The following is a 13,376-nucleotide window of genomic DNA, read 5'->3' on the forward strand; positions in this document are numbered from 1 at the left end:
TTTGATGAGTACATATTACTTGCCTGTTGAAAGAAAATCACAGCGATAAAAGCTTGTGCTTATCAAAATTTACCAGGTCCCTGGAAGGGGGCCTACGCTGGAAACTTACATGGGAGCTCCTGGGGTCTAGGGCTCTGGCAGTTGCGGTGGTACCACGACCAGGGTGCCGGCGGCGGTGGCGGAGGGCACGGGGCCTTCGCTAAAATACAGTAAAGGGCTATAGGTATAGGTACTGATATCCAGAATAAAGAGGAGGGTGTACGACCGTACCTCCATACAAACGTAGTTCCTATTATCCTCGCTGGATAGTGATATTATGGAAAATATACGTATATTTGCACAGTTTATTGTATACCTTAGCTATGCCCCTTTGTTAGACTATTTTTTTTATAACTTATTTTGAGAGTTAAGAGCGGAAAACTAATTCCACACAGATTTTGAAAAGATGCCAACTTTTAATAATCGTGATAAAGTGACTTACGCACAGACGCACACAGGCGTAACCGCGAATATATGATCTTCATCCACATGACTCTTGCATATTAGAGAGATGGAGGCAGACGCACACAGGCGTAATCGCGAATATATGATCTTCATCCACATGACTCTTGCATATTAGAGAGATGGAGGCAGACGCACACAGGCGTAACCGCGAATATATGATCTTCATCCACATGACTCTTGCATATTAGTTAGAGCGATGGAGGCAGAACCTCTAAGGTAGTGTAAATTTCATTCAAATTCGTGACGTGACGTACGCGTTTGCGTTAATTGTCATCATTTGGATTGAGTTTCCAAAATAACACGCTTGATGGTGAGCTGTTTGAAATCTCGTACAAAAATAGACGTAACGAACCGCAAACGCTCGTCACGCTATCGAATGAAATTTACACCACCTTAAGGGTTCTGCCTCCATCGCTTTAATATGCAAGAGTCATGTGGATGAGAATCACATGATGTCATTTTGATGATAGCGTACCTTCGAATTGGTCTCTATGACCGGTATTGAAAGTAGATACTAACCTACACTTTCGGTCAACCGGCGGCAGCCGTGGCGTCAACCTCAGAGTCAGCATGGGGAACGGAATAGATGTCTCCTTTGAGCAAAGCGCGCCAGGAGAGGGGACAGTTCAGCAATAGCAGTAGAGAGATACTAACCTACCCGTTCGGTAACTATAGGTGGCAGCCGTGGCGTCAATCTCTGGGTCAGCAGGGGGGACGGAATAGGGCTTGTTTCCTTTGTACGTAGGGCGCGAGGAGACGGGGACAGTCCAGCCATGGCAGTAGAAAGCTGCAAGCAAATATCGACCTTAGAGTCATTTGGCAAAAAAAATCGGTTTTGGTATGTACCTACGAGCTTTTCTCGCTGACCGTACTTCTCTTTCCATAGGCAACTAATGCTCATCTAGATTCTAGACAATTCTAACAAACCGAAACACAGAGTTCCCATAGCCACCTCCTGTCTCCATCATCAGATCAATTACTTACTTATACTCACTTACTCCGTTAGATCAGCGTCCCAAAATGAGACTTGACCTCCGACAAAAGACAGTGCCACTTTTCTTGGTTCTGTGTGACCTCTCGCCAATTGTTGACACGAAGTTCGCGCAGGTCCGCCTCCACCATGTCGCACCAGCGATACCTAGGGCGTTCGATAGGATGTCTTCCTGCTGGGCGGTCCAGGTATGCTCTCCTCACGTTCCGATCATCAGATCCATAATATTGCATTGTCATCCGATTTGCAAAATATCAGCTCAATCGGAAATCGGGAAGTGGGTCTTTAGTTTCCAAGATATGACCAACACCAAAGAGAATTTGGACAAGTTCTCTTTGCCCACACTCACTGAATGTCTAAGGGGCCGATACCGTCGGACTGCAATTTGTATGGAAACTGCACGCCGACTGCACGCCAACCGCAACGTCGTCGTGCAGTTCCCATACAAATTGCAGTCGGGTTGCAGTCCGACTGTACCTTAGGTAGAGTTAGACCAAGAAGTCTCCAAGGATTTTGATACCACTCGCAGCGCATACTTTTGTTGGTCTAACTCATAGACTAAGGAATCCTCTAGACCGAGTTTAGATTAGAGCAATTATTTCATGCACCCGATGATGCCAAAAATGCGGGGGTGCGCGGGACGAGGTGAGCGAAGTCCCGTGCCGGGATTGGTCCGTTCAAAGACACGGACGTCACACAAAGACACTTTCGCAGAGGGGGTAGCGCGACTATGGTAAGTCTAACTCTAAATAAAAGCTTGTAAAAAACATACCTTACTTACTCCTCTGGCGCAGCGACCCAAAGTGTGTGTTGGTTGACACTGATCCGACGATGGACACCGGAGGTGGCTATAGATCCCGGTCCTGTGCCGCGTCTCGCCAGTTCTCAACCCGGAGCTCGCGCAGATCAGCGTCCACCTACCAACATACCTACCGTAAAATGGGGTGAGTAGGGTCAAAACTGAAATTCAAACCTCGATAAAATTTGTATTTTTACATGTGAAAACTGAATGGTGTATATAATAAGTGGTTCGGACGTTTGTATTTTTGGGTAGTTCCATTTCATAACTTTGACGATAAAGAGGAAAACCCACCTCACCCCGTAGTGCCTCGTATTTGGGGTGAGAGGGGTTTTCATATAAAGGTGATGATTTTGAAAGATTGTTGGATCGATTTTTTTTATTATGCGTATTACTATAGCCCCATTTTTAACTGGAATACATTATTTTTGTAGCAGTGGCCTCAAAATCCCTTCTCTCCCCCCTCTCAAACCTTCTCTCCCCATGCATAACCCAACTCTCCCCGCGAGACCTACTCACCCCGTTTTACGGTACCTATCGGGTTACAAAACGACCTTCTGTTATTGTTGTTTGCGTACAAATGGACAGGGAAAACTTGGAAGATCGCCTTTTATATTCAGCAATGAGTTGTTTGCTTAATAATCAATTAACTATTAATTATTATAGTATTTTATAGTCTATTGAAGCTATAAACGTCATTAATCAAGTAACTATTATAAAAGACTTTGTAGGTAAATATTGACAACACGCCTTGTTTAATTATGGAATCACTCAAGTAAGGTCATTATCTTTTTAAGGTAATAGGGAATATTAAGGACCCCGTACACGATGGGCCAGCGCCGGCCAGTCCAAGGGACGCAGCCATGCGGTAGAATGAGATAGTAATATCACTTGCTCCCTTTGGCCTCCCCCCACATCTGGCGTCTTTCGAGCGTCGGCGTCTGTCGGCGTCTGGTCAGCGCTATGGAAAATGACGTCGCTGCGCAGTTGCGTCGACGCCGCGTCGACGCCGCGTCGAGCAGCGGCCATAGAATTGTAGACGCCGACGCCCGAAAGACGCCAGATGTGTATGTAAATGCGTCCCCCAGACAGGCCCACGCTGGCCCATTGTGTAGAGGGGCCTTAATATTCCCTATTACCGTACCGGGACCACTGCCCACTATCCATCACAATTTGAGGCTCTACCGCGAAACAAGAATATCGAAATTTCGTTATCTAACCTCTCTATCGCTCTTGCATATTGGAGCGATAAAGAGGCAGGTGACTAAGAGTTTAAGAGGTTTTATAAAAGATCTCAAAATATTACCGACTTCCGAGCTATGCGAGTGTAGTTCGAATTATAAATGGCATAATGATTCATCAATTTCATTATTTCTGCTATCGGTAATATCAGTACGTATATTATATAGATATATAGGTATCTTTCTAACTTCACCACTCGTAAGTTACAGCTTTCTGGCGATTAAGCGATTCCCAAGAAAAGTTTGCAACGATTTTTATAGTACACGCAGTGCAATTGTTATTTTAAACGTCAAACTTCTATGAATTTATGACGTATAAATAATACTTGCACTGCGTATACTATCAAAATTGTTGCAGACTTATCTTGGTCTAACTAGAGGATTCTAGCGTCACTTGCACCATTCCAATAACCCGTGGTTAATCCTGGAGTTACCGTGGTTACCAATTAGTACAATTTCACACTGAGTTAACGGTTTAACCGCTTTACTCCGGGTTAGTGGGATGGTGCGAGTGGCCCTTAGTGGGGTAAAAATTTACGAAATGAATCAACAAGAAGGGCTAAGGACTCGTATAATTATGGCTCTACACGATGGACCAACGCCGGCCAATCCAAGGGACGCAATTATGCGTTAGAGGGAGCAAGTGATATTGCTATCTCATTCTACCGCATGGCTGCGTCCCTTGGAGTGGTCGGCGTTGGCCCATCGTGTAGAGGAGCCATAAAACGCTCTTAGCTTACAACTAATACCTCTTAATAGTAATTCAGGAGAAACTACTTTTATTGAATGGTGTATGGAGATAACAATAATAATATAGCATGCAATAATATAATATAGTATCAGTGATAGCTGACCACTTACCGGTGGCGTATTCTGATTGTACCGACAGGTTATGAATTTGATCTGAATTCAACATTTCTTTGAGAAATGTCACCTTTGACACTACATACTCTTTGCACTACACTCCTTATGGATACATATATGGACCTATGGACCTATGGACCAGTGGACCAGGCGGCCTAGCCAAGGTTGCAATCGCTATCGCTTCGACAACGAAAAGCATTATGTCTCTCTATCACTCTTCTATATTAGCGCGACAGTGACAGTTGCGTTTCGATCGCTACGGAGCGTAAGCGATTGGCGTCTTGGCTACGCGGCCTGTATCGTCCGGATACGGATTGCAACCCGACTGCAATTTGTATGGGAACTGTACGGCCACAAAATTTACTTTGTCAATAGCCCTCTATACTATCTATTCTCTTTGGCCATAATTACATAGAAGTTTGACGTTTAAAATAACAATTGCACTGCGTGGACTATCAAAATCGCTGCAGACCTTTTCTATTGTACGGCGACCCTAAAACATGACAACCATATGCCGGCTACATACGTAACGATAAATCGTTGCGATAAAACTGTGCAGTCCGACTGTGCAGATAAATCGAACCGTGTGTATGACAAATCGTTACGATAATCGACAACGATTTGTCATACACACGGTTCGATTTATCTGCACAGTCGGACTCTCGTCGGACTGCACAATTTTATCGTTACGTATGTAGCCGGCAATAGACAACAATTAAAATTAGACATTCCAATCTCTTTACTGTCACTCTCTGACTACTAAAAACAAAACATCTGTCATTGGCAAAATTATCAGTATGTAATAGTAGAAAGCAAAATGCGCGTACGGAGCAACCATGCCGACGGGTTGACATGGTTGTCGGTTACAAGAAGGAGGAAACACTCACACCTAACCAGAAGCTTATTGCAGGCGTAGTGTCTGGAATCACCACCAGGTAGCATCATTATTATACACCTAGTAAAGTAATTGTGTCCAGATTTTTAGGAATTACCTTATAAAAATAAAATGCGCGCCCGGGGAGGGGGCTACGGGATCGGGCGAAGGGAAGGGAAAAGTACATCCAAGTTACAGTACACCGCAGAGAGCAGCGCGCCGCCGGGGCGTCGTTCAAGCTACGCCAAATCTCTGCTACTAGAAATGTCCGGATTTTTAGGGTGACGTCAGGATTTTTATCAGGACATTTCATTCTTCCATATGGCAACCCTAAGCGTGTACGTACGTACTGTATATCCTGTTACAACCGTATTGAACGCCTTGTAAAAAAATGTATTTACGAAAGTCGGAGATGTTCCTTTAAACCAAAAATGAAAATGTGGGTTACGGTTATCCCATCGCCTAAGTAATTAACTGTCATGCTCGATTTTGTCTTATTATACCTATTCTTGATCAGGGAAAGTCTTTAAAAGGAGATTTTATAGCTAGGTACAGTCGCCATCAGATATATCGGAGCGGCCAAGGTGTTCACAATATCTGAACACACACTCTAACGCCTTGACAATAGAGGCGTGCTCAGATATAAGACTCATTATAAGAATCTCAAAGATTTTTTTTTAATATTTTAAAATAAACAGTTTAGAAGTAATTCAAGAAAATAGGCAAAAAATGACCATTCTCCCCTTTATCTCCGAAACTACTGGGTCTAAAATTTTGAAAAAAATACATAAATTAGGTCTTTACCCATAAATGACAGGAAAACCTATTAGAAATATGCAGTTAAGCGTGAGTCGGACTAATTACTTAGTTTTTGATCCGACCCCTACGGGTTTTTTAAAGGCAATTCACTCGCGTTTCACATATAAAAATAAATTGTTAAAAATTGAGTAATGTACGGAACCCTTGGAACGCGAGTCCGACTCGCACTTGTTTTTTACTGGATATCATTATAAACATGTTCTGATTCAGGTTCATAACCCAACCCCTGGACATAGTGAAGGTGCGTACGCAGCTGCAAGCTAAAGACAAGTCGGCGACATGGATAGGGCTCTCGTGGCGGATCCTCAAGGAGGAGGGCATCACCACCTTCTGGCACGGACACAGTCTCGGACAGGTACAGACATGTCCAATCCTCATTTTACACACCGATTGGAACGTGCACCTGACATCAAATATTTGAATCATATCAGTAGGCGTATCCAGATTAGTCAATTTTTCGCCAATCTGATTAAATTGCCCGATCGAATCAGGAGGTGCGGACGCAAACGGCAATTTGGCTCGCTGATTTGATTGCCCGATCAAATCAGGAGGTGCGGACACAAAAATACCAATTTTCGAAGCTAGGATCTGTACGTGAGTTTGTTTAAGGTTCTAATGGCTCCTCTACACGATGGGCCAGGCGCCGGCCACTCCAAAGGACGCAGCCATGCGGTAAAATGAGATAGCAATATCATTTGCTCCCTCTAACGCGTAAATGCGTCCCTTGGAGTGGCCGGCGTTGGCCCATCGTGTAAAGGAGCCATAAAATTGGTGATTAAATTGTGTACGTATGTGTGGACGCTAGATGAGATTGGCGCCAGTTATTTTCCTGGGAAAATGGGGACTACGTTTGTATAGAAAGGCGGTTTCGGGGCGGTCGTCCACTTTCGTCTTCGAATGTCTAATATGGATCTAGCCCTGGCAGGCGTGACGATTTCGTCTCGTCGCAACAAGTAGCTACAAGTAGATCCAAGTACATCCGTCCCACAACTCCCATACCAACTTTGGTGGCTAGCCATAGACCGCGCGTGGCGCTTGCGCCACCTAGCGGTCATATCTGTCCTAATCATTTTGTTAGAGAGTGAATGTTCTGTACCTAATAGGTACTATTATTTTCTTCTGTAGCACTGGATGGAAAGACGAGTTTGTTACATTAAACCAGCGGTCGGCAACCAGCGGCCCGCGGGCCGCGCATGCGGCCCGCCAACCTCTCGCTTGCGGCCTGCGAGCCTCCCTGGCTATTTTGTATGTGGTACTGACGATCGACAATGTCTGCTAAAGTCACAAATATTACCAAAGTGCGGCCCGCGTCATCTGCGTTAACTACTATGTGGCCCTTGGCTGCTAAACGGTTGCCGACCGCTGCTTTAACCGGTTCAAACCGTAAATGGGTTGAAGTGTTTCATACATTTTTGGTTTTACCTTGCTTGTAAAAGATTATTATTGTTTCAGCTACACTCCATCATGTCCGTAGCGTCGCAATTCCACGCTTATGAAATAAGTACCAAGTTCGTCGAGAACTATGCCAGCCAGTACACCAGTCCCCAGTTCAAGTATTTTATGGCTCTTCTACACAATGGGCCAGCGCCAGCCACTCCAAGGGACGCAGCCATGCGATAGAATGAGATAGCAATATCACTTGCTCCCTTGAGGGATGCGTCCCTTGGAGTGGCCGGCGCTGGCCCATTGTGTACAGGAGCCATTAAGCTAGACTAGACTACATCCGTAGTTTTATAATGATATTGCCATTTATCTTTTAGGCATGGTCCCACCGCGAGCTAGTAACCTATGAGCTATCGGCTATAAACACGAACAAAAGATAAGCACTCCCGTGTAAATAAAAGAGACACGGCGATATTTATAGTTACTCGCCCAGCGGTGAGCTATAAATATCGCCGTGTCTCTTTTATTTACACGGGAGTGCTTATCTTTTGTTCGTGTTTATAGCCGATAGCTCATAGCTTACTAGCTCGCGGTGGGACCAGTGCCTATTACCCTGTAGCAAAACATGTAGTAAGAAGTAAGCCCTCGACTGACTTTTTGCTCAGACGGTTTTGACAGGCGTTTTCAGTGCGGCTACTTACAAATGTGTATAGTCCGTTTTTTAGCATTAGAAAGAACTTCACAGAAGTATGCTTGTGGTTCCAAATCCGGCACTTTTAGCGGTAATAATTTGAAGTAAATTATATGTACTGACCATGCTACATTAGATAAGTCAATAATTATTAACAGATAAAGAGCCTGATAAAAACTGCACGCTTGCTTCTGTGGAGTCCTTTCTAATGCTAAAAAAAAATAGTGATGTCCGAAATAGAGAAATATAGTAAGACAAGAGTGCTCACTCCATACACCAAAAAATACTATTATTTTCATCGACATATAGCATCTAGTATCGGAATTATCAGTACTGTTACTTGATAACAGATGCAGCACCGACCGGAGTCTAATGCTCAACAACATAAACTACAAATCTATGTATTTTTTCTCTATGGTGCCGATGAGAAAGTTCTCGTTTCTGGGAATTCCTTTCCGAAGAAATTACCAGAAAATTTCCAACTTTCTCGAGAACGTTCTCATATTAGCATAAATACCTAAGATATGAACAAACTAATTTTTTCAATGGAGTGACATATTTACTTTTGTTAAGTAAAAATATTCATCACTTTTGCGACGAAAGGGTCAAACTCTCAGAGAACATTTCCGAGAAATTTCCGATAGATTTTACTGTTCTCGGGAAAATTTCGAGAACGGCACATCGCCGCAGGCGTGACTTACTCCGCGATTTCGTCGCTTTGCTACAGGTAGCTAAAAGTACATCTGTTTCACACCAATTTTGGTAGCTAGCCATAAGCCGCCCGTGGCGCTGTCGCCACTTAGCGGCCATATCTGTAGATCGTAACAGACGCGTTTTGTTAGAGAGATAATCTTCTGTACCTAGTACTATTATTTATTCTGCGACATCGCTACAAATGTGTGTGTGTGTGTGTGTGTGTGTAGGAAGGTCCTGCTGTTCATGTGCGGCATATTCGCGGGGTGCGCGAGCGCCACGCTGGTGTCGCCTATTGAAGTGATCCGCGTCCGGCAGATGGTTGTCAAGGTATTATGATTATCTGGGGGCACGGCTGTGTCCAAGTCATTATACGTATTAAAAATTAAAGATATCTTATTGATACGGTTTTAACACCATAGCACTGACTAAAATAACCGACTTGGTTTCACATTACATCTCAAAACTTTTTTTGTAGTAGAAGAATTGCGTTGCGAGACTTGCATGTTTTTGATGGTTGATATTGTACTAATTTCTACTCTATAGACCGAGCGCTTACATGGGTCCTCGCCTGCGCGGTACGGGGGTGACGGGGTAGGACGAAAAAGGGTGGCGGGGAAGGTGCGGGCGGCAGGCGTACGTCGCCCGCACCTCCCCGCCGCCCTAAGTCGTCCTACCCCGTCGCCCCCGTTCCGCGCAGGCGAGGACTCATTTAAACGGTCGGACTATAGGTAGATATAGGATTTCCGGTTCCTATCGTTTCGAGAATATTTTTATATTTTTTTCTTAACTGATGTCAACACTAATCTTCGGGAAGGCTCTTAATTTTCTTGTCTTTGTGGAATTTCCTAGCATATGATATTTTTCCTAAAAATTTCATTCACTATCAGGTTCTAATTCTAATACTTATAGGGCCACCCCACACCAGCGTTTCTCTAGCGTCGGCGTCTAGTCAACTCTATGACCGCTGCTCGACGCTACGTTGACGCAACCACGCAACGACGCCATTTTCCATAGCGCTGACCAGACGCCGACGCTCGATAGACTCTAGTAGAGTCCTACACGATGGGCCAACGCCGACTCCAAGGGACGCATTTATGCGTTAGAGGGAGCAAGTGATATTGCTATCTCATTCTACCGCATGGCTGCGTCCCTTGGAGTGGCCGGCGCTGGCCCATCGTGTAGAGGAGCCATTAGACTTGAGCGTTCACTAGTTATGAGCATTTTCTCACGAACATAAGAATGTACTAGCGTTCGTCGAACATTTCGCCGAATCTGCTAAAAACTGCGAATGCTCGAGTGAATGTTCAAGTCTATCAGCACCTTTAGGCCAAAATGTATGGAGGCGGTTGTCTGTGCTTGTATTGGATTGTTAATCATATCGATCCTTTCGTGTACAGGCACAATATGGTGGAGTTTTCCAAGGAGCGCGCGAAGTGTACCGGAGGGGCGGTATACTGGCCTTCTACGAGGGTCTGACCGCTTCGCTCATGCAGGTATGCTCAACGCTGAGGCCACGGAGTTTTTCTCTAAAGATCATCCGACATCCTATATCGGAACGGAAAATGTGAAAACACTCTTAATTTGAAAATACATATTAGAGTCTGTGCGGAAAGAGAAGAGTCGTGGGATTTGAGGGCGCGCCAGTGCTATTTTATGGTTTTTGCTATGCTGACAACACTGGTCACGTGATTATAGTACGACACTAAAGGTCATGATACTTGAATCCCTTTTGTTCCGGTTTTTTACCACGGCTTACTAAACGGAGCCTGGTGGTGGTGTCGGCTCGTCAACTCAATCCTCTGATTTAGCGCAGGCACTAGTTTTCTTTTTAAAACACACTCTTGTTTTTATGTCTCAGATACTAAAACGTGACAGTGCGATTGACAAAAACTGCTAAAACTAGTTAAGAATCTGCCCAATACCTAATACCAAACAAGATAGAGTCTCATTTATGTACTGCCTAATCTGTGCAGTCCAACAGTTATTTTAATACAAAATGGTAGATTGGGTAGAAATTGGGCAATAGAACTGGAATTTTACTATCTGGGATATATTTCACCCATCGTAAACTTGACCTGTAATGTATGTGTACATTATTAATAAAAAATATGAATATGTATAAAAATAGTGCATAAGTAGATAGGCCTTTTTGGGATACGAGTATGTCCGGTTCTCTCATCTCACGATATTTTACTTGAGTGCTTATTTTGAGTCCCGTGCAAGCGAAAGATTCTATAATTTAGAATCTTGAGCGTAGTAAGGGATTCAAAAGCGCACGAGATGTAAATAACTTTGATCTCGTGTAGTACACAAAATTTTTCACCCTAAGCAGTGAGATCATGCCTAGAGGGACAGAGATAATAGAACCCAAGTATCGAACTTGTATAAGACCCCGCATGTTGAAATGACACTTGAATGACATTTTGTCTCACTGTTTTTAAGAAGCAAAGTACCCTTGTTCGAGCTACTGAGGTGAAAATATAATTTTGTATAACAGAACCTAGTAAACGAACTTACAAATAAAGAAATATTTTATTAGCAAAACTTTTATTCAGAACCTAGTAAACAAACTTACAAATAAAGAAATATTTTATTAGCAAAAGTTTTATTCTTTGTAATCGAGGTCCGAATTAAAATATTCAATGTCACTTATGTTTGAGCTAGCTTCAGAATAACCAGACACTCATAGAACTATCTTCATCTGAACGGGATGTGCTTGAATCCAGCACGTAGATTACGAATTCTTGCATAGCATCTAGGTACTTAGCGGTCTTTTATTCGAGATACCATAGGTACTTTTACACAATCCTGAAAAAAAAAATTACATATAAATATGCATAAAATGGCAAGTATCAAGCCTATTTGTCAGTTATTTTAAAGATCATGAATGACCTGCATATTTATGAAAATTAATATATTTTGAATGAATATACTTACCGATTATGTACCGGAGACAAGTTACTTAGGGGGTTTATCAAATAGTTAATTATTTAATATTAAATACAACATCAATACCCGTGAATAGCGGAAACACGTTCCGCGACTTTTTGTCAGTCGATAGCCGTTTTCTTCTCGCTGACAAAACCGAACAATGTTAAATATAATTTTTCTTGTGGTTTTATGTACGGTTTTATCGTGTTTTGAAAATATTATATACATATGACTTGCGGTTTTTTTAATAAAAATATACAATGACAGAAGTTTGTTTACTTTTTACAAGACAGGTGTCACAAGGTTTGATTGCCAAATAAAATTTTAAATGTTAGTTCCCGTTTCTGCCACGACTCTTCTCTTTCCGCACAGACTCTAGTACGGGGTATTTCTTAGACAAAGTTTTGTACAAAACAATAAAATCACCCATGACTGTGTAATCTGATTAGCATTAGTCCAGGGCCCACTGATTAACACTGTCCACTGGACGGTATCGGCCTGTCAGTTAGAACAAAAATTTGACAGTTCCGAACAACTGTCAGGCCGATACCGTCCGGCGGACTGATAATCAGTGGGCCACCTAACCAGTTTCGTTGTCCCCAGATGGGCCCACAAGTGGGCATAACGTTCGCTGTGTTCCGTTTCGTGCAGCCCCTTGTCATGTCCTACGTGGCCTATTGGGAGAACCCCGAGCAGACGGATGCTGAGAAGAAGGCGACAAAGACAAAGTAACTTTTAATAGTATAGTATAGGTTGAAGCTAAAAATATATAATCATTGGCCTTCGAGTCTATTACAGACTATACAAGCAGTGTCATGTAGAGCGACAACGTTTTTTGTGGCTGTGTAAGCCAAAACAGGAGCGTAGTGATCCAAAAGACTCGAAAGCTCTTTTTTAGGGCTCGCTACATCTCTTGACGCCTGAAAGGCTAAAAGCCATTTCTATTTCATTAGTATAATAGGCTTTTATAGACCGACCGCTTAACTGAGTCCTCGCCCCCGTACCGCGCAGGCGAGGACTCAGTTAAGCGGCCGATCTATAGCCGTTTAGGCGTCAAGAGATGAGGCGAGCCCTAAAAAAGAGCTAATAGGGCTCGAGTCTTTTGGATCAATACGGGAGCGGCAAACACTACGCAGGCCTGGCAGGTGTATTGTGCCCGTGGCGAACACTGTCGGGCTGATGACGCTTGGCTCGCTTACAACTTACAAGGATCTTAAACGAAGCGTCGTCTTGAATTTTACGTCCCTCAAACACCAGTTTACGCGACTTGTCTCTGTCCTCGCCAATCTCCAGCTTGTGAGATCGGGAAGTTGAAGGCATGTCTCGCTCGGCGCAAGCCTTATGTCGCACTAATAAATACATTCGTACCCAGGATCTCCTGCTTCGCACGCAAGATCACTATATACCGACTAGTACCTTTATGTCCTCTACCCTCCATATTGCTTAAGTTCAGATTTTGATAGGTAATTTACCGTTTACTCGTACTTTCGATATTAATTCTTTAGATGTCTCCTAGAGGCGCTGTACAATCCTCCGATATAATTTTTGCTCTGTTTTTTAGTATACTTAGAAAGTGACAGTAT

At 43.3% G+C, this 13,376-nt stretch overlaps 2 protein-coding genes across 9 annotated transcripts in view; one reads left to right on the forward strand and one right to left on the reverse strand.

Annotated features, from left to right (window-relative positions):
• Positions 1-4,451, reverse strand: part of LOC134679276 (probable 3',5'-cyclic phosphodiesterase pde-5) — a 35,849-nt gene extending 31,398 nt beyond the window's left edge. The window contains exons 1-2 of the mRNA XM_063538171.1: positions 4,397-4,451; positions 110-199 (exon numbers count right to left, since the gene is read on the reverse strand). Coding sequence (XP_063394241.1) covers positions 110-199; positions 4,397-4,451 — 145 coding nt within the window. The remainder of the gene's footprint in view (positions 1-109; positions 200-4,396) is intronic.
• Positions 4,452-5,168: 717 nt separating this feature from the next.
• LOC134678744 (mitochondrial thiamine pyrophosphate carrier-like) overlaps positions 5,169-13,376 on the forward strand; it is a 31,772-nt gene continuing 23,564 nt past the window's right edge. For all 8 annotated transcript variants that reach the window (XM_063537431.1, XM_063537432.1, XM_063537433.1 and 5 more), the window contains exons 1-6: positions 5,169-5,334; positions 6,303-6,447; positions 7,545-7,645; positions 9,090-9,189; positions 10,260-10,355; positions 12,397-12,521. In XM_063537431.1, the coding sequence (XP_063393501.1) occupies positions 5,252-5,334; positions 6,303-6,447; positions 7,545-7,645; positions 9,090-9,189; positions 10,260-10,355; positions 12,397-12,521 (650 nt within the window). In that variant the 5' untranslated portion in view covers positions 5,169-5,251. The remainder of the gene's footprint in view (positions 5,335-6,302; positions 6,448-7,544; positions 7,646-9,089; positions 9,190-10,259; positions 10,356-12,396; positions 12,522-13,376) is intronic.

Source organism: Cydia fagiglandana, chromosome Z (genome assembly GCF_963556715.1).
Source record: "Cydia fagiglandana chromosome Z, ilCydFagi1.1, whole genome shotgun sequence".
In the NCBI taxonomy this organism is placed as follows: Eukaryota; Metazoa; Arthropoda; class Insecta; order Lepidoptera; family Tortricidae; genus Cydia; species Cydia fagiglandana.